Genomic DNA, 26,000 nt, shown 5'->3' with positions numbered 1-26,000 from the left:
GCTGGGATTTGAACCAGGCCCTTACTGCTGTGGAATAACCATTCCACTGTTGAGCAGCTCCAGAAAATTTACTGGTAATGGATATTACTAACCTTAATGCAAACTGTACAAACACAGGCTCCCAAGTGAATTTTGGATCTTATAAATTAGAAAATGTCTTACCATGGACACCGATAAAGATTGAAGTTCATTTATGAGATGAAAATAAGAATGCAATAAAACAACATTTTCATAGGTACAGATTGGCACAAAAAGAAAATCCAAGCATTAGTTAAAATCTGTAATGACATTTTTACACAAAACTGGAGAATATTTTGGCAACCCTCAAATGTTTGCCTGAAGTTAGCTTTATTTAGTACAGCACTTTCTAAATAGAACTAAAATGATTGTTTGTCCTGTTTATTTTTTTTCTCTTATAAAGAAATTTGTTTCAATATTTTACCCCGCTGTAGGACTCTGATGGACATAAAACAGTTCTCTTTGCTGGCACAAAACAGAGCTGCGCCTCATTCTGACAGGTCCTTTCTGTGAGGCCATACAGGTTTATGTACATCTAACTGGGTGGATTTCTCCAGCTTTTTCATTTTTGGCCCAAATTATTGAAAAAAATAAACAGTTGCTGGACTATGTTTCTAAAAAAGGTCTTATGCAACTGCTTATCTTGTTTGTGTCTGTGTGGCTTATAGCCAAAGACAATGCCACATGTATTTGATGTAACTTTAGTGCAAAAATGCTCAAGATAAGAAGTGGTTAGTATAGGAAAGCGTTAAAATACATTTTTTGATGTAGAAGTTAATTCCAAGGTTTAGTCAATTTAAATTCACAGCTTTTGGACACAAAGGAAGAAAATAGGAGATGAGTTGGTGCTTTTCCTTTACACTTTTTTTTTTGTTATTTTAAAATGCTTTCCTATTTTTTATAATCTTTATTCTGGATTATGAAAATGTTTTTTACTGATTTAAACAGTATCAAAATAGATTTTCTATGAAACTATGCTTTTCTTTGTAGGGTTGACTATCACAAACTAATTTCTCTTAAACCAAATTATTGTACAACTGTACATCAATATATTTGATAACATAGCTGATTACATTCACATTTTGATATCATTCTGATTGAATCTTCTGTTGAAATCTAGTTCTTCTGCCTAAAAGTTCAGATAAGCCTAAAAAAAACAACCTCAAAATAAAAAAAACTGAAAGTCACAACTGTTGGAAAAGTGTCACAAAAATATATGATCTAATGTATGTAAAAAATAAATAAATCTAAAGCATTTAATAATCAAAACAGAATGTTCAACAGAGAGCATATTTTGACATGCTTTATGTAGGCATATAATATATATTTAAGATGAATTATTTTAAATCTTACACTATTTTGTTACACTGTAACCCTTGTGGTATCCTTGGCACTTTAACATTGGGAGTTGGGTCATCTAGACCCACTGGACAGTGCACTGAACCATTTTTCTTCAATGATTCTTGATCTTCACTGGTGTCCATGGATTACATGAAATCCTTTTCACCTTTATCCACCTTTGTCATGGTAGGGAGAACACGTCAATGTAAGGGTGGGGTCATCTAAGATAGCACAAGGGATAAAGATTAAAAAAGTAGTATAGAGACATCCAGATATCAAAACAAATGAAATATTTTTGAGTTTTGTATGGAAAACTTTATTTGATAATAAAAATAGCATTCACAGACTTTTTTTTGATAGCTACATATACATTGTAATCCATCTCAAGGAAAGAAGCTGGATAAGTCCACATTTACTTGTACTTTGACTAATGTTATGTGTAGCTTCATGGGTCAAATAAAGCTATGAACAATGTAGTATTTATATATGCATAGTTATATAAAAAAGATTGGCCCATATACATGTACTGCTTTTATCAACACAGAGACGGCATTATGTCTAGAGCACATAGCAAGAAATAATGCTTGAAGAACACAGACTGCATACAAGTGCTTTATAATACAAAGGCAGGCTAACCACTGACAGAGTCAAACCAACAGTTTCTGACTGACCAAATAAAGTCTCATTTTAAAATGTCTTTGCATACCTGATCCAGAGTAAATCAACATATTTCTCATAAATCATCAGGTCCATTTCTGAAAATAAACACAATATCACATTCCTCACCAACGAGGTTTTTTCATAAATTTCTCTTTTGTACAAGAAAAAGGCAACACTTCATTCCTCGACAGCTTTCTAGCAGTCATATTGGGGATATTCTTTACAGGTGATCGCCAACTTCTTCATACATTTTTTTCTCTCCAGTTTTTAATAACTACAGTAGTACAGTGGCAAAAGTGATGAACCAGTGTGTTTGGTGTGGATTCTCCATTATATTTTTAGTTCTTAATGAAAAAAAAAAATACACACACACACAAATTACACTAAAAAGCAGCAGTCAGACTCCAGTGGTATAACAGCGTGGCTCAGCACAGCAGATTAATTGTCCACCTGTACCAGAACTCTTCATAGGGGACCACTGCAACAAACCACATCAGCTCTTTGAACAGGACCCAGGAGGTGGCCAGTCAATGAATCCAAGTGTACTAAATTTTAGGGATTAGTTTCCGGGGCATTACTATGTGTGTTCCTTGCTGATTATTCTCACTCAGACCTGCCAGATAAAGTGGTTACACGACACTGAATATTTTACACATGCATCTTGGGATAGTTTACCGTACATTTTTTATTTAATTTTATTTCATTCATTTATTGGATGCTTTAAAAAGTCATCCACTATGGCAGCTTCAGCTGGTATTATGTCATAATGCACAATTGTTGAAATAAATGAGTTGGGGTTTGGATGATCGGCAACTTTGGATAACTCCTTTTCCCTTATCAGAGAACACTTTTGCCAGAAGGGGAGACGAGCATCCATCAAACAATATCAATACACAGAAGTGTATAGGGGTCATTTTTGAAGAGACCACAATGAAAGCAAAAAATAATAAATAAAAAAGAACAATACACCATTGCTATTCGCATTACTTTTTTTCATTCTTGTCGTCCAAATTGAACTTATGCCAATGGTTTCTGGGTAAAGGGCAGGTATGCTGTCAAACATATTATGCAAAGGACACAGACCGTGCTTATAGTTCTACTCATCTTTAGATTTAACCTTGTTTGCTCAAATAATGTGCCAAATGAAACAAATAAATAACGATCAAACACAACATAGTTTTGTGACGTGTGTTAGTGATTTTTGCGTCAACATCCTTGTGATTTCCGCAGTTTTTGTTGTTTCTTGTGCTATAGCTTGTTCAGTAACGCAACTGAGGAGTAATGAAGCTATCTTCAAATAAGCTAAAAACAAGTTTCAAAGGTTAGAATTACCAACAAACTGATGCATGGCTCAGACCTCTGAGGGAACACATATTTAATGTCTGCAACGCCTTCCAAAAGCAAAATCACTGATTTCATATGCAGGCACATACAATACCTTTACTATGTTACAAAAAAAAACAATTTTATGTTCAAAATAACTAGAACAATGACAAAACAATCAGTACAAACTGATAGAAGGATTGTACTTCTGCTGTTTTAAGAATCTCAGAACGGGATCAAAGTAGTTAAGTAAACTAATAAACCAGTGTATGGTACACAGCTTGCACTGACAGAGGAGAGAGCGGTGAGGGGAATCTCTGCTCTAGATGCTGAGGTCTTTTGGGCTTTCTTTGTACAACTTTCTTTTAGGCTCGGGGATGTGGTTTGAGCTGTGACCCACTGCATTATTCTTATATCTTGTGTTGTTACCAGCAGCATGGTTGTGTGCAGCATTGTTCTTCATCATGCTGTAGTAGTCGTTCAGTCTAGGTGCTGCTGCATAGTTCAGCTCATCGCGGCTGTAGTTGCTGTCAGGGGAAGAGTCCCGCTCCGCTTTGTATCGTCTCTCCATCGTTCCGTTCATCCGATGCCTCTCTGGGGAGGAGTCTCTGAGAAGATTTTCGTTCTTCCTGGCTCTATCATACGTTCGGCCCCTGTTAAGGGAAGAGGAATCCCCGTTGTTGGTGCACTCAGGGGGCGTAGCCTTGCTGAGTCGCTCAGGCATCTGAGAGTCCTTGAGGAGCCTCCGTTCGTAGAACTTCCGTTCAGGTGTGACAGAGAGGAACCCACCATCATCTTGCTCCCTCTCAGGTGTGTGGTCATGATGGGAACGGTCAGCCCTGCGATCCATGGATTTTGCCCGTCGTCGATCTGGAGACGAGGTGCGCTTCCTGGTAGGTGAGCGATCGAGGGAGCCGCGACGCTGTGAATGAAAACTTGCGTCAATGGTAGAACTTGAGAGCTCTTTCCCCCTGAGCCTCTCGGCAGCTGCAGCCTTTTTTCCCGAACTGTCTTTCCTCAGAGTCTTGAGGAGTTTGGAGATGCCGCTCTCGGACTCCGACTTCTTGACTTTGCGGCCTCTGCTCTTCTTGTCATCGTTGCTACTACCATTACTGTTGGGAGACTGCTGTCTGGGGATATTTTGACTGTGACTGTTATTCCAGGTGTGATGAGGATGGAGGTTAAATTGTCGGTCTCGGTAGTCCATCTCTTCTGACCCAACCTTGTCCCTGTTTCTGTCCAAATCTCTGCCACGTGAAGACTCCTCCAGACGTGAATGTTTGTGAAGATCTGGTTGATAGCTGGACTCCAATGAAGTGTAATATCGGCTGTTGGGTGGCAGCATTCTCACTTCCGGAGTGTTTTGTGCCCTGGATGTGGAAGGGTACCCGTCACTGCTGCTGTCTGCAGGGGAGGATGAAGACAGAGAGGTATATTAAACAGAACCACATCTCAGAGGAACAAAGCTAATTGCAGAAAACATGCCATCAACATGTTCATCACACATGACTTGTGGTGAGCTCTTGCATTGACATGACACAAAGTCAATGCAGATATTTATGGAAATTATGCATCATGTGCTGCAAATATTCCCACAAATAATCTGAATAATCTAAAGTAATGTGTGAGACATAAACACAAAAAAGCCTCATTGAGTTATGAATCCATTAGGCTTTTTTTTTCTCTATGGGGCTGTGGGTTGAAACACAAGGTGATGTCAGCAACAACAGCAGGAACAACACATCAGCAAGTGTAGGGCACGGGTTATTAATGGCACAGCAGGCACCTAAAAAACCATTCAGAACAAGATGGTGAATGTAAATCAACTGGAAGAACAATCAGAAAAACAAAAAGTTGTTGAAATCTGTTAAGTCAGACAGGTTGCCATTGCGGCAGCAGTGTGATGAGCAGTGGCATAAAGTTAGTTCCAGTGACGTGCGGTGAGGTTAATGGCTGGTGAGGCACTGACGTCATCAGTCAGATTTACAAACATATGAACCATGAGTATAAATAACTGAGTAGCTTATTCACCATTTGATTGACAACAGTTAACGTTTTGTTTAAAATATAATTTCAACATGTTTTTTTTCATATACAAACTGCAGCATAGAAAAAAGCACAAACGTTATTATCGTCTTACCTTTAGTTGTAAATAAAGTCCATACGCCGCTCCTTCTGAAGAAAATGAGTTGCCGCTTCCTATCACTTCTTCTAGTATTTTTTAGCGTCATAATCTCAGGGCTCACCGGCGCCCCCTAACATGAGGCACGAGAACTGCAACATGAGGCACGAGAACTGCTGGCCTCACCCAGCGGCTTTTTCGCCGTCGTTTAGCGCTCAGCACAAGAAACACGTCCCTCACATACAGTTATTTATAAAAACAAGCACTGTGCATCATATACATCTGCTAAATTATTTAAACTCAGCTCATATAGTACAAGTGATTGAACCGACATACAGAGAGACAGCAGTACCGTCTGACTGCATAGGTATTGCGCAATCCAAGGTGAGGCTCAGCGGGCTGGTGCCTCATCGCACGTCACTTAGTATCTGAACGGCAAATGCGGAAATTCAGCGATTTTGAAAAGAAAAAACACCCAAAAATGGTACATTTAAATGGAAAATGACCGCAAAGCACAACTTACTGATTAAATATAATAATTGAATTTATTTGTTCTCTTTTCTTCCCATAATGACAGGTGAGGCTGTGCCTCACCTGCCTCTCCTGACTGCACGTCACTGGTTAGTTCCATCAAAAACATCTGATCTAGGGCTGGCAAAGGGGAAAGTGCATGGACTCACGGAAATTAAAAGTAAAGTTTAGGTCAAGCACAACAAGACACAAAGCATGTTTACAATGTAAGCACGCAAATGGGATGCACACAGGAATAAGCTGAACAAAGGGAGCGTGAAACTGAAAGAAAAAAGATCACAGGGAGAGGGAAGCGGGACAGACTTTTGACTACAAACCGTTGTCTGATTTTGGCCCATTAGGTAGAAACAGGGCTCTCCCATCTTGTCATTCCTCAATGTACCAACAGCGAGATGAGGAGCCATCATCGCTGGAAAGACGAGGAAGAGCCCAGCAACAAGAAAGGATCAGAGAAAAAGGACGAGTAGAGAAGAAAAAACAAATAAAATAGACAAGAGGTGGTTTTTACAGTATGTCACTAGAGAGGAGAAGGAGTTTGTTGTGAAGGACAAGAAAATTCCACTGTAACATAAAAGTTTAAGAGCCTAAAATCCCCCAAATTTCACTGCATTCTCAACTAACAGTTTGCAACTATTAAAGATCTTTACCATCTACAGTTTACCATTGTAAACATTTAGTCTGGTTCTTTTCCTTTGCATAACTGCAAGATTTTTTGGTTGATACCAGTGATAATGTTTCAATAATCAGCTGTGTTTGCTAACATTACATTTATGGAAACTGCACTGAATCTGCAGATTCCAATTCGTCTTGTTTCTTCTCTTCTAGTTTTGTGCAATACATTTGGAGAAAAAAACAACAAATACATATGTTGTCCTAATTTTTAGTATAGTCCCCTGGCTGGTTAAATAGAGTGTTTCTAGAGTAATTGATGTACAAAATGTTACATAATTGTAGTTTTTAAGGGAAAAACAAACAAACACTTAACATGTTTACCTACCATATTCAGGTACAGATCCATCACCCCGTTTGAGCACAAGCCGTGCCCTCCGACCTCCATTCTTTATCAGTTCAATGGCTCGTGAATGCTTCATGTTCTTTGTGCTCTCACCATTAATCTCCAAGATCTCATCTCCCACCTAAAATACAGAAGCCTTGTAAATGGAACAGCTGGCTGTTTCACTGATGTGCAAAATTCAAGGAAAAACACATTTTCGAGTTCCATACCCTCATCTTTCCATTTCTGACAGCAGCCCCATCCTCTGCAAGTCTTAGCACATAAAGGTCCATATTATACTCCCACCCTCCTCTTAAGCTGAAGCCAAAGCCTTTACTATCCCTCTCAAGGTCCACAGAGTAGAACTCTGCATCCTGTGAGACAAACGGACAGAAAAGTGAAGCCACACAAACATGACAGACGATGACTAATCTGTAGTGTACAAAAGAGTCAAAAGGTGAGTTTCGACATCAGGACTAATCAGGCATTGTCCCAAAAAAAACTCCCACCAAAATGTCAATGGCAGAACAATACTTTGGACTGTATGCATAATTAATGCTGTGAGTGCATGTGAGAGGGATACAGATCACAAAAGAAGGGCACTGCAAAGGCTGGACCCCAGAAACTTCCAAGCTCATCAAAAGCTCCACCCCAGTAACTGTGTGCCCCAAAGATAGTTCGCCTGTTTTCACAGAATAAACTAATACATTCACTCAAATAAAATATCAATTTACCTAAATTGTCACATTGATTTAATTTCATTATCTTAAATATGGACCCTAAATAGTTTTTGAATTATCTTATTTAAAAAGCGTTGATGTTTTGATTTTTTTTTTATATGCTTTCTTTCTGTTGAATGCAATACATATGACACTACAACAGTTTGTTGTTTGTGCTCCTTGCTCATTGCTCGGACATCTTCCTGAAGTCTTTTTGTCAGATCCCAGATTCAAGCCATCAATTTTAATCTCATCAACAAATTAATAACCAATCATAATCATGAACAAATAATTATTCACGAATGTTTACAAATGTTTCAGAGCATATTAACAATGACTTTTCAAGAAATCCCAATAGTGATTTAATAGTGGCATAGTTAAGGGCAGAAGTTTTGGGATTTTTGACTGTGACGGATAAACAGGTCAAGTTGGAATGCGATGATGATACTAAAAAAAGCATTGAAAAAGAGAAAGTTCAGTGTGCTTGATGTGACATCTGAACCGCGCTAAATAATACTCCCCAAAGTCTGCAAAAAACAAATGCACAAAAAAAGGCAACAATAAATAGTAGTTTTTCTCTTAATTGAATTTATTTCCTAGAATATATAAAGTGGACATAAAAGACGAAAAAGGACTGAAGTGCATTGTGTTTTTATGGTCTTATTTATTTAGAAAGTCTTGATCATCTCTAGTTCATTCAGTATTCCTTTTGTCTGGTGATAATATATTAAAAGAAATCCCTAAGAATTACAACCTTTGCTGCTTACCTGCGTGCTCTGAATTTGTGATGGTGGTGGAGGAGGAGCTCCTTTTAACTTTGGATTATTTCTTTAAAAGAAAAAATAGCAAATAAAAACAATTTTTTTTAACGTTATCAAGCAAAAAGAGTTAGAATTTCTATTATATGAAAAAAAAAATCTGCTCGTACCTGGATTCTGTGGTCTGTGGTGTGTGTGTGGTGGTTATGGTAGCAATCTTTTCTGCATTCGTCAGCAGTGAAGCATTGGAGGATTCTGGAAAAAAGGATTAGAAAAAAGTGCAGTGAAGTGCTACTGGATTTCTTGCTGAAAATCCTCTGTCTTAAACTGCCAGCGTGTAGCAACCTGACGCAAAGGGTGTGATTTAGTAATCTGACATTTGTTCATGGACAACACCACCCCCTCTGCAAACAACAACAAACCCAAAAGTAGGAAAATACTGATGGAATGCACAATTTGTTTCCTCTTTTATTCCTAAAGTGGACAACTGTCTGTTTTTTTCTCTTCTTGACATCAATCTCAGCAGCAGTATGAGCTCAGAATCCCATACTAGCTGCACTGCTAACAGGATTACAGCTCAGTTTGTGTTCAAGAACTCATTTTTTCTCTTTGCCCTTTGATCAATGTTTCACCATTAAAGGATAAAGTGTGACATCCTGTCAAATATGTTACTTTTTTAAATAAACACATGTGTATGTGTGTGTGTGTGTGTTGTCCCTCAACTATTTCTATTCCAGTTTTGTCTAAACTTTGTATCTTATCGAACAGTATAGTAGTATGCTGCTGCAGCATGATCGCTGTTTTGAATGCATTTTACTTGGCCAGTGACTCACTTACTAATAAGGTACATGATTCACTTGACTGGATTCACACAAAAGGTGGGGATTTATGTCATAGACTTTTCTGTCATACTTTTATTCATAAAAGCAAGAGATTAACTCCAATAGGAAGAACTTGATGAAATGTTTTTTTTAATCCAAGCAAACTGCACGTCCAGAAAAGTTAAGAGAAACATGGGGATGCTGCTGTAACAACTGTAGGAACTTCACGTTACTCCTACTCAGTGACTCAGTTTTTGAGAAAAGGGTTCACACCCTGATGAGCATCGCTCATGCCTGAGAAGAACATCACTGCCCTTTGCTTGCCACCAGAACCATGAATAAGTCACATCATGATGCATTATGAAATAGCTATGCAAAGCCGGATGCCAAGAACCTTACCATCGCCAGGGATGATCCTGAGCGAGACTGTGTTTCCAGCTTCTTTGATGAGGTTGACAATGTCCGAGTGTGACTTGTTGGTGATGGAGCAGCCATTAACAGCCAGTATTCTGTCCCCGACCTTCAGCTTCCCGCAGCGGTCTGCTGGGCTTCCCTCGATGATACGGCCTATTTTGTGGGGCATTGCCACACAAGCATTTCCAGCTTTGGTGTTGTTTCCATGATTGTATGTGTGCATAGTTTGCATGACAGAAAAAGTGTTTGTTAAGATTTGTTTTCATTGAGTGCGTTGATTGATGAAGAAATAGAGAAAGACAGGAGGGAAAAGATTAATTATATAATCATTCCAGTTCATCAAAAGAAAGCCAATTAACTAGACTGCAAAGCATACCAAATTACCCAACAGAGGAAAATACTTCAGATAATCAATTTCTTTACAAATTTCAAAATACGTTTAACAAGTAAAGCAACCGTGTGTGTAAGAGGTTATTCCTAAGAGTACTTTTCTTCAGGTAGAAAAAGGGATTTGTGGCATTTTCACTACCCCAGAAAACAATGTACTTCATGAGACACCTGCCATCTAATCAAAGGAAAAATAGGAAGACAGCACAGCAGAGTGACAGTGTTCAGTTCTGTCAAAGGCTGCGGATCTGCAGTTATTCTTTCCCCCTCTCTGCCACTTACTCCTTCATTCTTGATCTTTCCCTCACAGTCTGCCAGGCTGAATCCAAATTTATTGCCGTACATCATCGCACAGACAGCTGCTCTTCTTGATTGAACATGATGTCACTTCACCCGAACTTTGAGCGGTGGGACACTGCATGCTTTTACACACACTATGTTAAGCCCAGTGTGTCTTATTCATGCAAGTGTGGAGAACAAGTGAGACGGATGTGTTGGACTTTTTCTATTAAGACCCAGTCCTCTCACTCCCTCACATGGTTAGAACCCATTAGTAGTCATCCTCATGCACAAGGAATAGGGCTGATGTGGGGGAGGAGAACACAACAGGTAGCCAAGAAGAAACTGGAATCCTTTAGGACTTATAGAAGCTCAGACAAGATCATTTTCCAGCATGGCCACAAGTGTCATTATTAATAACTCTTTCACTCTTGCGGTGTGTTTTGCAAAGCAACCCTATTCCCCCCTCTGGATCAGTAAAATGACTCCTGTGCAGTTAGCATGGCTACATCATCATTCACTCTTGTGTTTCGCCTATGACACAACACAGTACATCATCATAACGGCGAAGCACACAAAGGTCCTTGATATGACATTTGTGTTCATTTCTCAGAGGTTATTACTGAATTTGTTCAAGGACGGTGTCTGCAATCCCTCCGCAATGCCTGAGCAGCTTCAGTCAGCACATGTTTCTCTGTGATAGCCAAATGCTGTAGACAGCTATGGAGCGGTGCTATGTAGACTTCAATTACATGCTTAATAAACTGGCCAGGCTGGTATAAGGCGTGAATCAGTGGTGGTGGCATTTGTGATAAAGCTGCAGACCTCCTGATCCTTAGGAGGTCTGCAGCCTCTTCACACGGACACTGGAAGGTCCATAACCTTACTTTGGCAGGGGGGACGAACACGCCACAATCAGACCGAAAATTAAAGTTAAATTGTTTAAAAACTAAAATAATGTTTTATACTGTTCTATATTTGTTTTTCACCAAAAGCTCTTTGTTTAAGTTTAACGATAGTGCTGATTTTTACTGCTGTTAGGAATCTGTATGTGCTGCTCACAACAAAATAGCATTAACTAATCCCAGAGAGGAGAAGAAAAGAATCACTACAATCATGCTTAAGTGTTATGAGAGAATTACGTTGCAGTAGTGCAGCTACTACACTGACCATATTTACATACACACTGATATTATGAAATCATCATAGCAAGTATTAAGTCCTATTCAGGAAAAACTTAACAGTATGAAATGTGCAATATGTATGAAAACATGTAAATATTCTAGCATGTAAATATAAGCATTCGTATAGTATATAGTGATATAGCTCTTTCAATCCGCAGTTTATTTATTTTAAAAAATTCTTGAACATCTGTAGTTTTTAATTCTATTTACATTTTACTAAAGTTTTTAGGAAAAACAAGCATGAAGGGTGAGCTGACAAAATGCACAACTGTATTTGAAATGATTAAAATGTGCTTTATTTTCTTTTTGAATCTATTACGGTAACTTTTAGAATAAAAAAATATATTCTTATGAAAAAAACAAACAAAAAGTTTATTATTTTCCTGCATGGAAGAATAAGAGTTTCTAAAAAATCCTTACTAAACTTTATTGTAAAAGCTATGAACGGTGTAAGTGTGGTTGTGTGAAAATAGTGAGATAATTAGGGCTTTTTTATGTTACACTCAATATTATCATTTTTCAGAATGCTCTAATAGTATTTGCTTTTAATTTAAAATGTAGTGCGTGTGTAAATAAGGTCACTGCTGAATCAGATTAAATCATGAGCAAGTGATCATTCAACTTCATGTTGTGGTCAGTCTTAACTGAATCCAGCTGGAGCCACCTGACTTACCAAAAGTGGTTCCTGCATCCGGCCTGGAAACCGATGAAACAATGACAAATCCAAATCCCTCGTTCTCTCCTCTTTGGATCTCTACATCATACGGTTGCAGCGAGGCGGGCACTACTGCACTTCCACTCCCCCCTCCACCGCCACTGCCTATGCCGCTAGTGGAACCGCTCCCAGAGCTGACGGTGTTCAAGGAGTTCTGACTCCCCTGAGGGGTCCGCTTGCCCTCCGTCAGACTGGGCGCCTGGGTGCTGCTGTGGTGGGATGATGCTGGAGAAGGGGGGACGTCACCTTCTCCTTTTGACACTGTGGGGGCAAGCAGGGACATTTGTTTACATAATAAGCATGTTGCAGTGCGTGACACATGCATAAAAAAAATGCTCATTACCTCCATATCCAGGGGTCTTGCGCCTGACAGTGAGGTTGACATGGCCCTGCTTGGCGGCCTGCTGCATCAGCTGCACCACCAGCTGGTGGGACTTGCCTACGACTGCTGTGCCGTCCACACAGATGAGCTCATCACCTGACCGAAGGCGCCCATCTTCATCTGCAGCCCCGTATTTCACTATATGCCCTATGTAGATCTGAAAAAACAAACAAATACATACCATGCCATAGGTTTAATGATACCTTATTATGCATCTTTCTAAAACCGAGTTTTTAGTTGTTAATCTGCAGCTACTGCAGCAGAAACAGAGAGCTGTAAGTCATGTGTCAGAGGCAGCAGCTTATCTGCTGGTAAATCATCTCAAGTCCTTTGTGGCTGTGGAAAGAAAACCAAAAGGGTCACTGTAGCCCATTGGGGCCAGTGAGAAGCCTGCTCACTTTAGGCGTTGTGTGGGTGCGCACAAATAAGAGAAAAAAACACATATGGCAAAGCATCTTTTTGCACGAACAAACATTGAATCTTGGGGGGTGGACCTAAAACCTTCTACCATTATATTTCACCCCGTTCTCCAGTTTCTGTCTTTTACTCTCCCCCTTGCTTGGTTTTTCAAGACAAATATATGAGGCACAACAGCAAAGATTCACGGATAAGGCCTTTGCTTCTACTAACAAGCTGTCTATATGATCCTCTAGAGAGCAGCAGCTCCAGTTAGAGGGGGAGAGTGATGTGCTATTCTGGTTTACAGGCAGATTGAACAGAGAGGCAAAAAGAAAAAGAAACCATCAAAGAAACAAATAGGAACAAAAAACATCACATTTAAAAGCATTCAAAGCTTTGTGGTCATTTTAAGTTAGTGAGTGTCAGCACTCATAATTTGTCACAAAAAATATTAGCAGCTTTGAAGGTGAAAGGTTACTCACAGGTTCTCCTGGCTCATTTCCTCCTAAAATGCGAAAACCAAATCCTGTATCCTTCCGCCAGAGAAAAATGTCTTGTTCCTGGCAATCTGGTACTGTAAGAGAACCGTTGCATTCAAACAGTTAGCACAGCAGGTTCTATTTTTCTCACATTATTGCAGTCATACATCTAAATATTCAATTCTCCCATATTTCTTTTCAGTAATTGAAGAAAACATCTTAATTTACTTAATTGTGTTCTAACTCCAGACTGCATATCCCACACAAATCTGCAGTTATTGCTTCCTCCTGACTGATTTTCAACATTACCTGATGCAGAACAGTGGAGATAGATCTCTTTTGCACCAGAAGTCACAAGCTTTTCTTTCCTGTGTCCCTCTTTTGGATTTGATTTTAATCAAACACATGTAAATATGTCCACAAATGTGTATCTTGTCACAGAACAAGCAGACTTTGAAAGAGTTCAACGGCAGTTTGGAGTCAATCTGTTCACCCTACAGAAGGCTCAATTTATTGTTTTTTTTTTTTTTTTTGCACAACCTTCTGTCAACAAGGCTGCCATGCCAGCCCAATAGTGCAACCATTGGCTTCAGCTCTGTGGACCAAGTGTCCTTGAACTTTAAACTGAACTGCTCTTGTAATTTTAATCAGCACAAGTCTGTAAAGATTGTTGATCAAACTAAGCACCTTAAAAACCCACTCCTGTCATCTTTGACCTATTTTGGGTTCCAGGTGGTCTTTTAATTATGATCATGCCATTTTTAGACAAAATTTTTGAAACAGCTGTCGTTTTCTAGGACATAGTTTCTGGAGAACGGCAGTAAGTTCTTAGAAACTCAACTCTGTGGTGGGACTCTTGGCCCAGAGCAACCCCACTTGTGGCGTGTGGCCCACAAGTCACAAATCCGATATTTTTCAAACTATTTTTTTCATCTACCCCCAATTCACAAAAATTGCAATATAGAAATACTCAGAAATGCAATTTTTAAACTAATTTTACTCATATGAGTCCTCCATCATCAGAAAAATGCCACAAGAACATGAAAAAAACACCAAAACCAAAATTATTATTGGAGTGGGTCTTTAAATAGACTACATATGGACATTTTTTCTGTCATATTGGATGATAGATAAAAGCTCTGCTTGCAAACAGGACCAAACAAAATAGAATGACTTTTTTAAAGGCAGTCCTGCTCAGTCTCATCACCCGTTGCACTTGTACAAGGAGAAAGTCTAGAAAACAGCAAGTATAACTGTGAAATTTATGAGATCAAAACTCCTACCCATGCAAAACAATTTTCTTAAACTGTTTAAATCTGATAGGCAGCACTGTATCTAGAGCAAAGGAGAGGATAACATTTTTTTAGGGAGTTCATCAATAGTTTCCTTAAACAACGTTTTTCCTCAAAGGAATCTGCTCTGGCTCTCTTTTATTGAGGGCCACAAAAAATCACTATTGGCCCCCAGGTTGCACTTTAAGAACCCCTGCCCTAGACTATCAAACTAAGATGTCTCCTTTTAAGCTTAATAAAACACCCCAAAAATATTGTTTTAAAGAAATAAACACTTGATTTTTTTCCTTAACTATTTATTTTAATTATTTTGTGGTTTCCTCTACTTTTGCAGTGCACACAGGCACTTCACAGTGGGGGACTTTGTGCTGGAAATATGCCCTCACAGCTGGAAATATGAAGGGTCATCTGAGCATTGTGCAGAGGATGCAGGATATCGGCTTACCCAGACAACTGCCAGGTAATAACATCACTCAGAAAGAACCAAAATGGCCACTTGGGTGAAAGAACGAAGAGGATGTCCATCTGCCTCCTCTTTAGGCACTGAGGAATTATTTTTCCTACTGTCCTCCCTTTGGAACAGTGCTCTTCAAGTGCACACAGTGGATGCATGAATGCATCACTTCCCACATTTGAGCAGTGTGAGCTGTCATGTGACAACATGAGTAGAAACAAAAATAGAAGCAGAGAACCTAGATCTGTGCTTTCTCTTATTCCATTACTTCCTTTACTCACGAGGCTTAAAATAGGCATAGAAAAAGGGGCTGTGGCTCCTTTGTACAACTCATGAAAAAAACAGGGTTGTTTTTTTTATGACACATTTTCTAGAAAAGTGTCAAAATGAATGTATTATAAAAGCCAATTTTATTGAGAAACCTGGCTTTATAAAAAACCTATCCTTTTAGCTATATCTGTTGTGCTTTTTACATTTACTGTACTTTGTACTAAAGTAGTGTACTTGTATCACTGTTTTGTTTAAATATAGCTGACAATTTTCCTCTAAATGATGGAGTCCTGTCTCTGCAGCTTCTTAAAAACTATTATGAAGAAGAAAGTTTAACGTCTCTTTTTTTGTGGAGGGTTAAAAACAACATTATTATCAAATATGTTAAGCATTTCAATGTAACCCTTTTCCATAAGCCATTTATCACTGTTAAAAATTGCTTAAAGTTCCACTCTGATCATTTAAGTAGAAATTCGCCTCTGAACTGAGTGGCTGTTGTTGATGCTCCAAACGTATTTTCGTTGTTCCACTGACAATGACAAATAAATATCTTGAATCTTGAGTTGTGGGCGGTAGCATTGGTGTTGCGTAAGCCTAGCCCCTTCCCCATCATACATCTGTTTAAATCCTCTTCCGCTAGCTTACAGCCCCCCCCACACACTGAATCTGAAATGCAGTGCAACAAAAATGGCAAGTAATAGTGGAGCTATCCAGCCGTACAGTCTTCAGACAGACGGCAGCTGGTGCAAAGAAAACGAAGACGTACAAGCATCTAGTCGTCTACAAGTAGATACATCAGAATGGAGCAGAGCAGGGGGGTTGAGGAACGCCAATTGTAGCTTTTATTTCACCACAACAAACTTTTTCCAAACAGCATTTTTACGTCTGCTTTTGTTTCACAAAGATTTGAATAAAGCAACACTCGGAAATGAGCTTAATTTTCTTGATATAATTCCTCTATCATCAGAGAAATGCCACTAGAACATGTTAAAAACCCCAATAACTCGATTTTTCATCAGAGTGGGTCTTTAAGAGGGATATTTATCTTTGAAAAATCTGATTGGATCGCTACTATACTGAAGGTTTAGAATTGTTACATTGAACCGGAGAGATTTCCATCTTTTTTTTGAAGACATTCTATATATAGTTGCTCAACGTCTGTTACACTTGCTCTATGTTCAACTCGTAATCATATTATTAAACTTTGAACAATTTCATGTCAATAAGAACCATAACTGAGTTCTCTGTCCTAAAGAAAAAGTATATCTGAAATTTTTCAGTTTATGTCCCTTCAATATTTGACTGCAGCTTTGCCAAACTGTGTTGTCGATGAGTTTTCTTGAGTTTTATCCATTAACAGTTTAGGATCATTAATAGCAATCTCTTAAAATACAAAATCCTGATTATATAAGTGGCTTCCGTTTTCCTATTGAGTGTTATGCGTCTTAGAAAGCTGACAGGAAATAACCCTTTGTACTTATTACCGTCAAAACTCAAACAAAAAAAATAAATTAATAATAATAATAGCTAAAAATAAATTATTGCCCCACTTTTTGAAACATTAAAACCTATTTTACAAATCTAAAATTTTAATGTTTTTCCCCCTACGTCACAAAACAGCTCAATACAATTTCTGCAGCATTTTTGGTTTTTTTTGTTTTGCTAGAGGTTGTATAAAATCATCTGCAGCTTAAAGCAGCCCTTTCATGGACCTGTTAATATTTAATCAGCAGCAGACCTAGATTCTACACCCTGCCATTATTATTAACCAGAGTTGCAACACACTGCATGGTGTGCACAAACAACACATCTGGAAAGAGTTCTGTTATAAATGCCTGACAAACTAGCACAACAAACTTGCCAAACATCAAATGTCAATTTTATGTTACACATTCTTACACAACTCTGCTTCAGAGCAGATCAAACTGTGACTTCCTCTGATATTGCAGCAACTAGAATCTAAAAATTACAATTTGGTTACAGTTTCTCTATTAAGGATGTAGAAACAGATCATTACTGAAAAAGATATTGATGAGTTTTGCAGCTGCCCATGTTTTTAGTTTTGTGTAGTGTGTTGCAGGTCATCTGTTCACGTGAGTGCTTTCAAGGACACTGAACTGTGTTTGCACTGCAGCATCTTTTTATACTTAAAACAGCAGTGCGAAGCAAACATGTCATCAATATGCACATATGTGATTAGACTCATATATTTAAAGAGCTTTTTTTCTCTTTTGGTCACACAGATCTAAGGAAGGATTCACTTTTACAAAGAATAAAAGCCTAAATTTATCATTAGAAGAAATAAATCTACTTACGTCGACTCTCATACATGCTCCTGGACTGTGCCCAGATTTTAAAAGGATCTGGCTTCTTCTGTAGGGTGAGCGTGCCATCCACAGGTTCCTGGGGGGGCAGACCTGGAAGAGGCTGGGTGGGGGCAGCAGGAGTGGGCACCACCGCCTCACTGGGCATGGCCGAGGGCGCGTGGCTGGGAGAATCAGTGTGGGTGCTGCGATGGCTGCACACACTGTGCTGGGAGCTGTTCTGGCTGTCTTTTCTCTCTAACTGGTGCTGGGTGGACAGCAAGCAGACAGAGGTAGATGTGTGTGAAGGATGGGGGTGGGTGTAAATGTATAGTTAGAAAATGAGACAGAAGACAGGGAGAGGAGGAAAAAAAGTTACAAGTGAGTCACAGGCAGGAGGGAGATAGTGGCTGAAAAGTGAAAAAAAAGCATCCAAGGTCATCTTTTTTAGATTTATGAAAAGAAACATTTTCCACTAAAACCTGTGAGGAGGATAAAAAGAAATTCCTTGGTTTCCATGGTTGCAGGAAAAAGCAGGTTTAACATACTCAGCTTGAGTAAATGCAAAAAAGTAAAAGCAAAATGAGTAAATAAGGGAGTCACATTAGGAGATTACTACATAAATTGATTTGTTTCATCTGCCAGTATGTTGTGTCAGTTGACATATTGAACTAACTGAGCAGATTATTTCATTGAAGATTTTTCCTTTTTTGTAATGACACAAAGAGCATGAGGCATACTTTTTACAATAAGACTACTCATCTTTTTCATGAAAATATTATCTATTTTTCCCCCAAAATTGCACAACAGTATTGTAGCTCTCAGAGAAAAACCAATCATGTTATGATTTGCTGATCAATCAAACTTTTTTCTAAAGCATTTAAAGACCCACTCCGATGAAAATGGTGTTTTTTGGTGTTTTTAACTTGTTCTTGAGGAGTTTTTCTCATAATGGAGGACATTTAAAAGAAAATTAAGCTTAAAATTGTATTTTTTAATTCAAATTGTAGCGACTCCAGAATAGACACAAAAGTGCCATTTATAAAAGCTTGTTGGAGTGACATAGAAGCTACAGTGACAAGTCACAAGCTCCCTGCTCTGCTCCATTCTGATGCATCTGGTTCAAAACTGTATGGCTGGGTAGGGCTAATTTTCCTTGCCATTTTTGTTGCACCAAGGGTTGTGGGGGGGTGTAAGCTAACTGGAGAGAGTGGAAACAGATGGATGACGAGAAGTAGGGTGGGGTTTCCCCACAGTCCAATCCAAAATTCAGAGGCAAATTTCTGATGAACAGCTCCTGGTCTGCAGAACTATGTCCAAGAAAACGACACAGGTTTTTAGATTTTTGCTCAAAACAGCCTAGTAATAATTAAAAGACCACTGGGAATAATTTGAATAGAGATCAAAAGATAATCGGAGTTGGACATAGAACTTTTTCATATGAAAAAAACTTAGTTAAACCTGAATTTTGAATAAACTTTAAGCTTTTAACAAGAAACCACTGGTTGTTAAAAGCCATGAAGCCAAAAAAATCTTTGAGCCATTTGCTGCAAAAAATCTTACATTTATAAATACATTAGATTATATTGATAAGAGGCAAAGATGGCATCTGAACAATTTTTTTGTATCTGACTTTATAACAAATAAAGGTTCACAATCAAAGAAGGAAGTCATGAATGGATCTGTGTTCAAGGGTCTCACTCTAACACTGTGAAATGAGGCCAGGTTTGCTTCTTAATGAGGAAAACAAACATAAAAGAAAAATAGACTTTTCCTTAAATCAAAGACGACTTACTAAATGAAATGGGACAGCACGGTCCTCACTGCATGAAAGGCTACCATCAGTATTAGTTTAGACTCTGAACTGGAGGGAAAACGGTTGTTCTGAACTGACATCAAGTCTTATCCGGCATGTCATTTCACTGACATAACAGAGAGAGAAACTAGCTTTGCCTCATTGAAAGGCTAATCTAGAAAGACAGTTAGGCAGAGACACTATTGGTTCCACTCGAACCCCTCACAGCATCCAACCCCTCCTCCAACTTCCACACTGTGTGACCTGGATAGGTAAGACCCTCATCCCTGATGGATACCAAACTAATCCTAATCCGAATATCCAGTCAGCTCGCAGGAGGACTTTTAATGTGCATTCAGAGATATGGGACAAGGTTTTCTGCCTCCTCAATGGTGTGAATTGAACCTGTCACTGACCTTTTTTGAGCTGGTGTGAAAGAAACAACCCTTCGCTGTGACATGGTGGCTCTACAGGGGTAAAAATGGTTGACAGTAAGTCAAAACGGCACTGGCATATCTTCTGAGCTCATATTGATTTTTTTATCAGGTTGAGATGAAATGTAAAAACCAGGAGACGTTTCCTCTTTAAGCTCCAGTATAACTGAACTGTCCCAAGAGAAACCCTTGCACTGCTCACAGAGCTTCCTGGCAGCTTCTCCCCTCTTCCTCTGCCTGTTTTATCAATTACATCTGTGGGTCACATTGCAGTCTGTTGCAATCGCACAATGTCGTCACTGTCCCCCTTTCCTGTCAGCGTGTTGGGATTCACTGCTTTGTTTCCACGTTGGTCTAATCCTTTCCATCCTATCATTTCTCCATCCTCCTTTCTCCCACCTGTCTATGCTGTGGCTGTCTGCCCCGCCACAGCTGGTCACTGTCACACTGCCCTGCCCGGGCTACGCTTAATCAGTCCTAAGACGGCAGCATGGCTAGAGAGGAGGGTTGTAGAGCAAAACCCAAATCAAGGAGAGGAAACGTGACAAAACAAAGACGAAACTGAAAAAAATGGGGGTAAAAGAATGACAGAGAAGGAACAAAAACAGTAAAAAAAAGGAAAACCTTTCAAAAGCTTAGGGTGCACAACAGCACAGCAAGAGTTCTGTATCACATGTGCCCTTTGTTCTTTAAATAGCACTCCTTCTAGTCAGAAAAGATGAACATGCATGCAAAAGAGTTGAAAACACAGTACTCACCACCAGCTTTGGGCTCCGCTTAGCCGGCACCACTCCTGCAAAACATCGGCAGAGAGACAGAGAGAGCATTAATGACCTGCAGTGCTCTTCCTCTGTCTTGTCTTGTCAAAACCTCCTTAGGACAAATGGATGAATACTTTGTTTCTGCCGCTGAGCAGAACACAACTGGCCCAACTCGATTGCTTTTTCTCTTTCTGAGCAAGGCGCTGCACGAATCCGCCTCACTGATCTCCTCCCTCTGTGCTCTCCTGCTCCACTCTATGGTCTCCCCCGTGCTTTTAAAGGAGGACCTGCTGATTTGTCTGCATTAGACAGGCTGACGAATGTGATGCTGCTGCAGATCTGGACTTCTGGTCCAGGCTACAGGTCCTCCCCCTCCACTCAGGCTGCACAACACCTGTCTCAAATGTGAGTCCTCCCACTGTTATCCCACAGAAAGAGCGTCACATCAAAGGGGAGCCCCCGTTTCTGCCCTGCTATGCTTCCTCCCCTCTCTATTCCACCGCTTTGCTCAAGCTTACATTTAGAAGCTGATCTTCTCTCTCTGCCCCCTTTTTTTCCTTGTTCCCTCCCTCTTCTCCTTTTTTTTTGCTCCATGACTTGCTGTGCTTTTATCCCTCTCTATCTATCCATCTCCCATGTTCAACCTACTGTACAGTAGAGCAGAGGAAATCAATCTCATTTGTGCTGATGAAATATTCAAACTTAGACCCAGATGACAGGGGAGATTAGTGAATAGAATAATTTATTTTCTCTCTTAACCACCCCTTCTATCTTATCAGCCATTAGCATTCATTGTGATGATTAAATAACAGCAAATTGTTCTGTAAAATGGGCAAACTTCTCACTGCTGTCAAGACATCTCAATTCACTTCCTGAAAATTATTTTCCAGCCGCAATGGCAGAATATGCTATGACAAAAATACATAGATAAATGTGTGAATGACATGAGGCAGGATGAGGACATGCGCTTGCTGTTACCAAGGCAATCAAGTAGTTCTGTATACAAAGCCAGCAGTCTGCCTTGTTAAGCATTATGTGCCAGCAGCTTCCCACATTTAACTATATATGACTACCTTTGGAGGTAAGTATCAATGAATTTCTGCTGGTTATTGTTTGAAAATATTACATTTTGTTTTAGATTATTATTTAATGGGGATTTTTTTCTGTTTTGCAAGAAAAAATGATTTTGGTTTAATTTTTTTGTTCTTTTCTTAAGACAAAATAAGACATCCTCATAAGATGGTCAACGTGTGCAGCGAGTATCAGTGAAATCTCTCTGTGACTTTACCACACAACATCTAGCTCATAGTCTTTCTGCTGCATTGAAAAGCAATTTCATTAAATGTTAAAACTCTCTGTTGCTGCAAAGCCACTCTCTACACGATTCATAATTTATCCCCATTTTCTGACGTGTGAGCTCTCTCCCTGTCTCTCAGATTATCCAGTACTTGTTACTGGACCATCTCAGATGGTAACATGCTGCTTGAGGATTTTTTGGGGGAGGTTCTGAATGACTGTACATACATGTATGGGTGTGGCTGACACATGCAGCACTTGCAAGGTCATTGGGATAAGAAAATAATGTGCAAGATCAGCAGAAATAGTTTATTTTTATTTTTATTGTTTTTATTAAAAACCATTAAAAACCATCTAACTTACAATAAAATAAGCTTATCTACAGCTAGAAATATTAAGCCCTATGTAACCATGGTAAGATGTTTATTTAATTAGTGCATGCTAAAATTGATAAAATACTTAATAAACAAATGTAATCTGACTACATCTCATGTCACAAGTGTAAATTAGAATGACTGATTTACACACCAATCCTTCTTTACACACGACTACATCTCCAAATCTGCTCAACTTTCAATAGCATTGTGCAGCTGACAAATATAAATCAAAGGCGCCTGAATCTGCTTGAATGTAAAATTTATGAGGAGCTGAAACTCATTAAAAGAAGCAGTAGAACTGCATGTTTCTGCCAACACAACACTGAAGAGCAACCACAGATGCGTGCAGGCTCTATGTAAAAACTGTATGCCATGGTTATCATCCAGGTAAGCACTGCATTGAAAAGGGAAGACAAATGCTGACAAATGTGCTCGAGGACTTCACATTTTTACATTAGGCTCTAAAGTTCTGTCTATGCTTCACTGGAGTTTCTAAACTCCATCAAAGATGTGCTCAACAATCTATAAATACATCTATTTCTCTCAGAGTTGACCAATAATCATAACTTACCAAATACTTAATCATTGTCATATAAGCATTGTCTATTACTTAACTTAATGCACTTTAATTGACTGTTTTAACATGCTGCTGAGGGTGTGGCTTTAGTGGTTTTAAATGGAACTACTTTGTTCTGGTCTATATAGGTCTTATCTAACAAACATATGCTGGTAAATATTATTTTGATAGGATTTAGTTAGCCCAAGCTGGGAAAAACTATGGATAGATGGATGGACTGTTATTTAATTAAACCTAGAACATAGGTATTGCTCCCTTGTGTTGCGTCAACTCTGACAAAATTAGACCTTTATTCCTATAAATAAGAGCGTTCCAACTTTTTGGAGAGTGCTAACCTGCTCTACTTCATTATTTCTTGCTCCACATTAGCCTTTTGTGGTGTTTCCTTTTTGCACATTAATTTCTCTCTCATTCTGTTTCCCTCTCTTCATTTTCACTCCTCTTTTTCTCCATCTCTCAAGGGACAGAAGCACTCTGCATGATTGTCATGGCAACAAGGAAGGAAAGACAAGATGGAGGAGTCATAGCTCGCCTGGCCTCTTTTACAGAGAGAATCCTCTGGGTGAAAACACCAAATACCATTTTTTGTGGCAGAAATACAACTTATTTTGTTGCGCGATTAACATTTACCCTCTAGCTAGTTTTGCCCTAAACAATTAACCCTCTCACATATAAATTATATAAAAGAAAATATTTCTAAAGATGCAAGCAAGCCGAAGAATTGTGAATCATTAAAAAAAGACATTAAAAAGTCCTGAAAGGAAATAAAATCACTCTTTCAACCAATGCAGGTTGATAAAGGCCTGGCCATGCAGATGGTTCCCCTAAAACCTCAGGAAAATAGAACCCTTTCCTTCAGTTCGCCCAACCAGACTTCTTATGCAGGCATATGCCATCTCATTCATTTGTTTACCACAAAGCTCTTCTAACAGGACTACCAGCCTGATGAACTTAGCCCTTACAGATGATCCAATGTCCTGCTGTGTGCCCCATTTTTAATCAGCTAAAAATGACACATGTCACACCGACGTTCAGATCCCTGCCCTGCTTTCCTCTGGCTGTCAACTGCAGATGTGAAGGCCTTACACTCACCTCCATACCTGAACACTCCAATCTAGATCTACAGCCCCATCTGTTTGCCGCAGTCTGCCAGAAACAAATGGTCATTTCTGAACTTCCTGAACGTTCTAGTTCAGGACACTTCATGTAACTGAGACTTAATATAGTGCAACTCTTTTAGTGGAAAATAAATGTACCTCTAGGTTTAAACAATAATTAAAGAAGAAGCTTAGAACCACCTAAATATTTCAATTGGACTAATTCATTTTTATCAAAGGTTTTAAAGCTAACAATCTAACAATCTAAGCAATGTTTTATTTTTTAAAGCTGATTATAATTATATTTAACATTATAATTATGCTAACAATTTTTATTGCTGTTGTATGAAGAGCTGAAACGACAGCAATAACGATACAACAGTGCTCTTCACTAAAGATTAAAATGACAGCTATGAGTGGGTGAGTGTCTTGCATCCCTCATATATGTCTACGTAACCTTCATTTTCCCTTTTTACCGTATATATAATACATGTTATTAAAATCATACATGTTTAAATGTTAACCTTATACACCATGACTTTTTAAATTTTTGAGGAAAAAAAATATGTCACCCTATTTTTGGGTAGCTTTGGGTTGCTAATATAATATCAACCCTAAAATTTGTCAACCTTCACCCCCCCCAACCAGCCATTGGCTTGTTGCTTCAAGGCAACACTGTGCAACGAGGGTAGTAAAAAGATCAGATTCAATTTTACAGTTCAACAAACGTGACGTGACAAACAAACAGCAAATAAACTATGTATACATTTCATGGATCAAAACAACAAAATATATCCAAATAATTGCATTTATACATTTCTCAAGGGTTAATATTAGGTGTGGAACTTAAACTAGCAGTGGCGATCAGGTGTAAAACAGAGGTGTACACCCTGAGATCATAAATGTCCCTCAAAACTGATTCATGAATCCATTTCTCCACTTCCTCAATGTTTTCCTGAAACGTTGCTGTCCTCACTTTCTGAGGGAATCTCCCTAACTGAAGGTTCCCTTGGTCTCCTTCCATAAAAGGTTTTAATGTTAATTTCCTGCGATAGTGAGTGGATTGTGAAGTAGAAAACATTGACTGTGATCAGGTATATGCTTACAAACGCACATCGACACGGACACATGCCAATGCATTAGGCTACCTAAAACACATTGACTAACTGCACAGTGTAGTCTTGAGGCAATGAATGAAAATGAACAGTTTTAGTGTACAATGATTCTTTTAGAGTAGAAAAACCTATTAGAAGTACTTCTTCACATCCTAATGCACATTCACATGTTTTAACATTGAATAACATTTGCATCGATATAAACATATAAAAAAGTTATCTTTATCTTAGTTTATTATGAAGACGTCTCTCTTGTAGCACGGCTTACAGAAAAGGACCCCTCCATCCATAATTAAAGTCACACCACTTACAAATCATCATTCTATTGGACAGTATTATGACTTGTTGCATTTTTGAAGAAGAAAAGTTATTTCTATTTAAATGGCCATGGTGAGACATGAAAAATATGGTTTGTTGCCTTGAGGCAATGCTATGCAGTTGAAGGCCAACTTAGGTATGATTTGAATAAAGAATATCTTTCTGGGCAGCAGAAAAGTAGGATTAGGTTGCAGATATGCAAATGTTAATTATTGAAGGTTTCAATTTCTTTCTAAGAGTGGCTAATATCTTAATTTATGATCAAGGGAAGATAGAACAACAAGCCTCCACAAAGGAAGACACTCCCACTCAAAAAGAACATCACTGTCCATCTGTTGTCTGCTTGACATCATATGGGCCACCCACAAGACTGCTGGAAGGTTTT

General features: G+C 38.8%; 1 protein-coding gene across 11 annotated transcripts in view; it reads right to left on the bottom strand.

Moving 5' to 3' along the window:
* Positions 1 to 1,651: 1,651 nt before the first annotated feature.
* LOC101168460 (membrane-associated guanylate kinase, WW and PDZ domain-containing protein 1) overlaps positions 1,652 to 26,000 on the bottom strand; it is an 82,878-nt gene continuing 58,529 nt past the window's right edge. For 7 of the 11 annotated variants that reach the window (XM_011477249.3, XM_011477252.3, XM_011477250.3 and 4 more), the window contains exons 13-23: positions 20,833 to 20,867; positions 17,858 to 18,113; positions 13,530 to 13,621; positions 12,610 to 12,805; positions 12,225 to 12,527; positions 9,687 to 9,890; positions 8,637 to 8,721; positions 8,476 to 8,536; positions 7,220 to 7,363; positions 6,993 to 7,131; positions 1,652 to 4,746 (exon numbers count right to left, since the gene is read on the bottom strand). In XM_011477249.3, the coding sequence (XP_011475551.1) occupies positions 3,665 to 4,746; positions 6,993 to 7,131; positions 7,220 to 7,363; positions 8,476 to 8,536; positions 8,637 to 8,721; positions 9,687 to 9,890; positions 12,225 to 12,527; positions 12,610 to 12,805; positions 13,530 to 13,621; positions 17,858 to 18,113; positions 20,833 to 20,867 (2,597 nt within the window). In that variant the 3' untranslated portion in view covers positions 1,652 to 3,664. Of the gene's footprint in view, positions 4,747 to 6,312; positions 6,405 to 6,992; positions 7,132 to 7,219; positions 7,364 to 8,475; positions 8,537 to 8,636; positions 8,722 to 9,686; positions 9,891 to 12,224; positions 12,528 to 12,609; positions 12,806 to 13,529; positions 13,622 to 17,857; positions 18,114 to 20,832; positions 20,868 to 26,000 lie in introns of all 11 variants that reach the window. The other 4 variants (XM_011477256.3, XM_011477257.3, XM_020704743.2 and 1 more) reach the window with 2 other exon arrangements.

Source organism: Oryzias latipes, chromosome 7, assembly GCF_002234675.1.
Source record: "Oryzias latipes chromosome 7, ASM223467v1".
NCBI classification, from domain to species: Eukaryota; Metazoa; Chordata; class Actinopteri; order Beloniformes; family Adrianichthyidae; genus Oryzias; species Oryzias latipes.
This window is presented reverse-complemented; position numbering and strand designations above follow the sequence as displayed.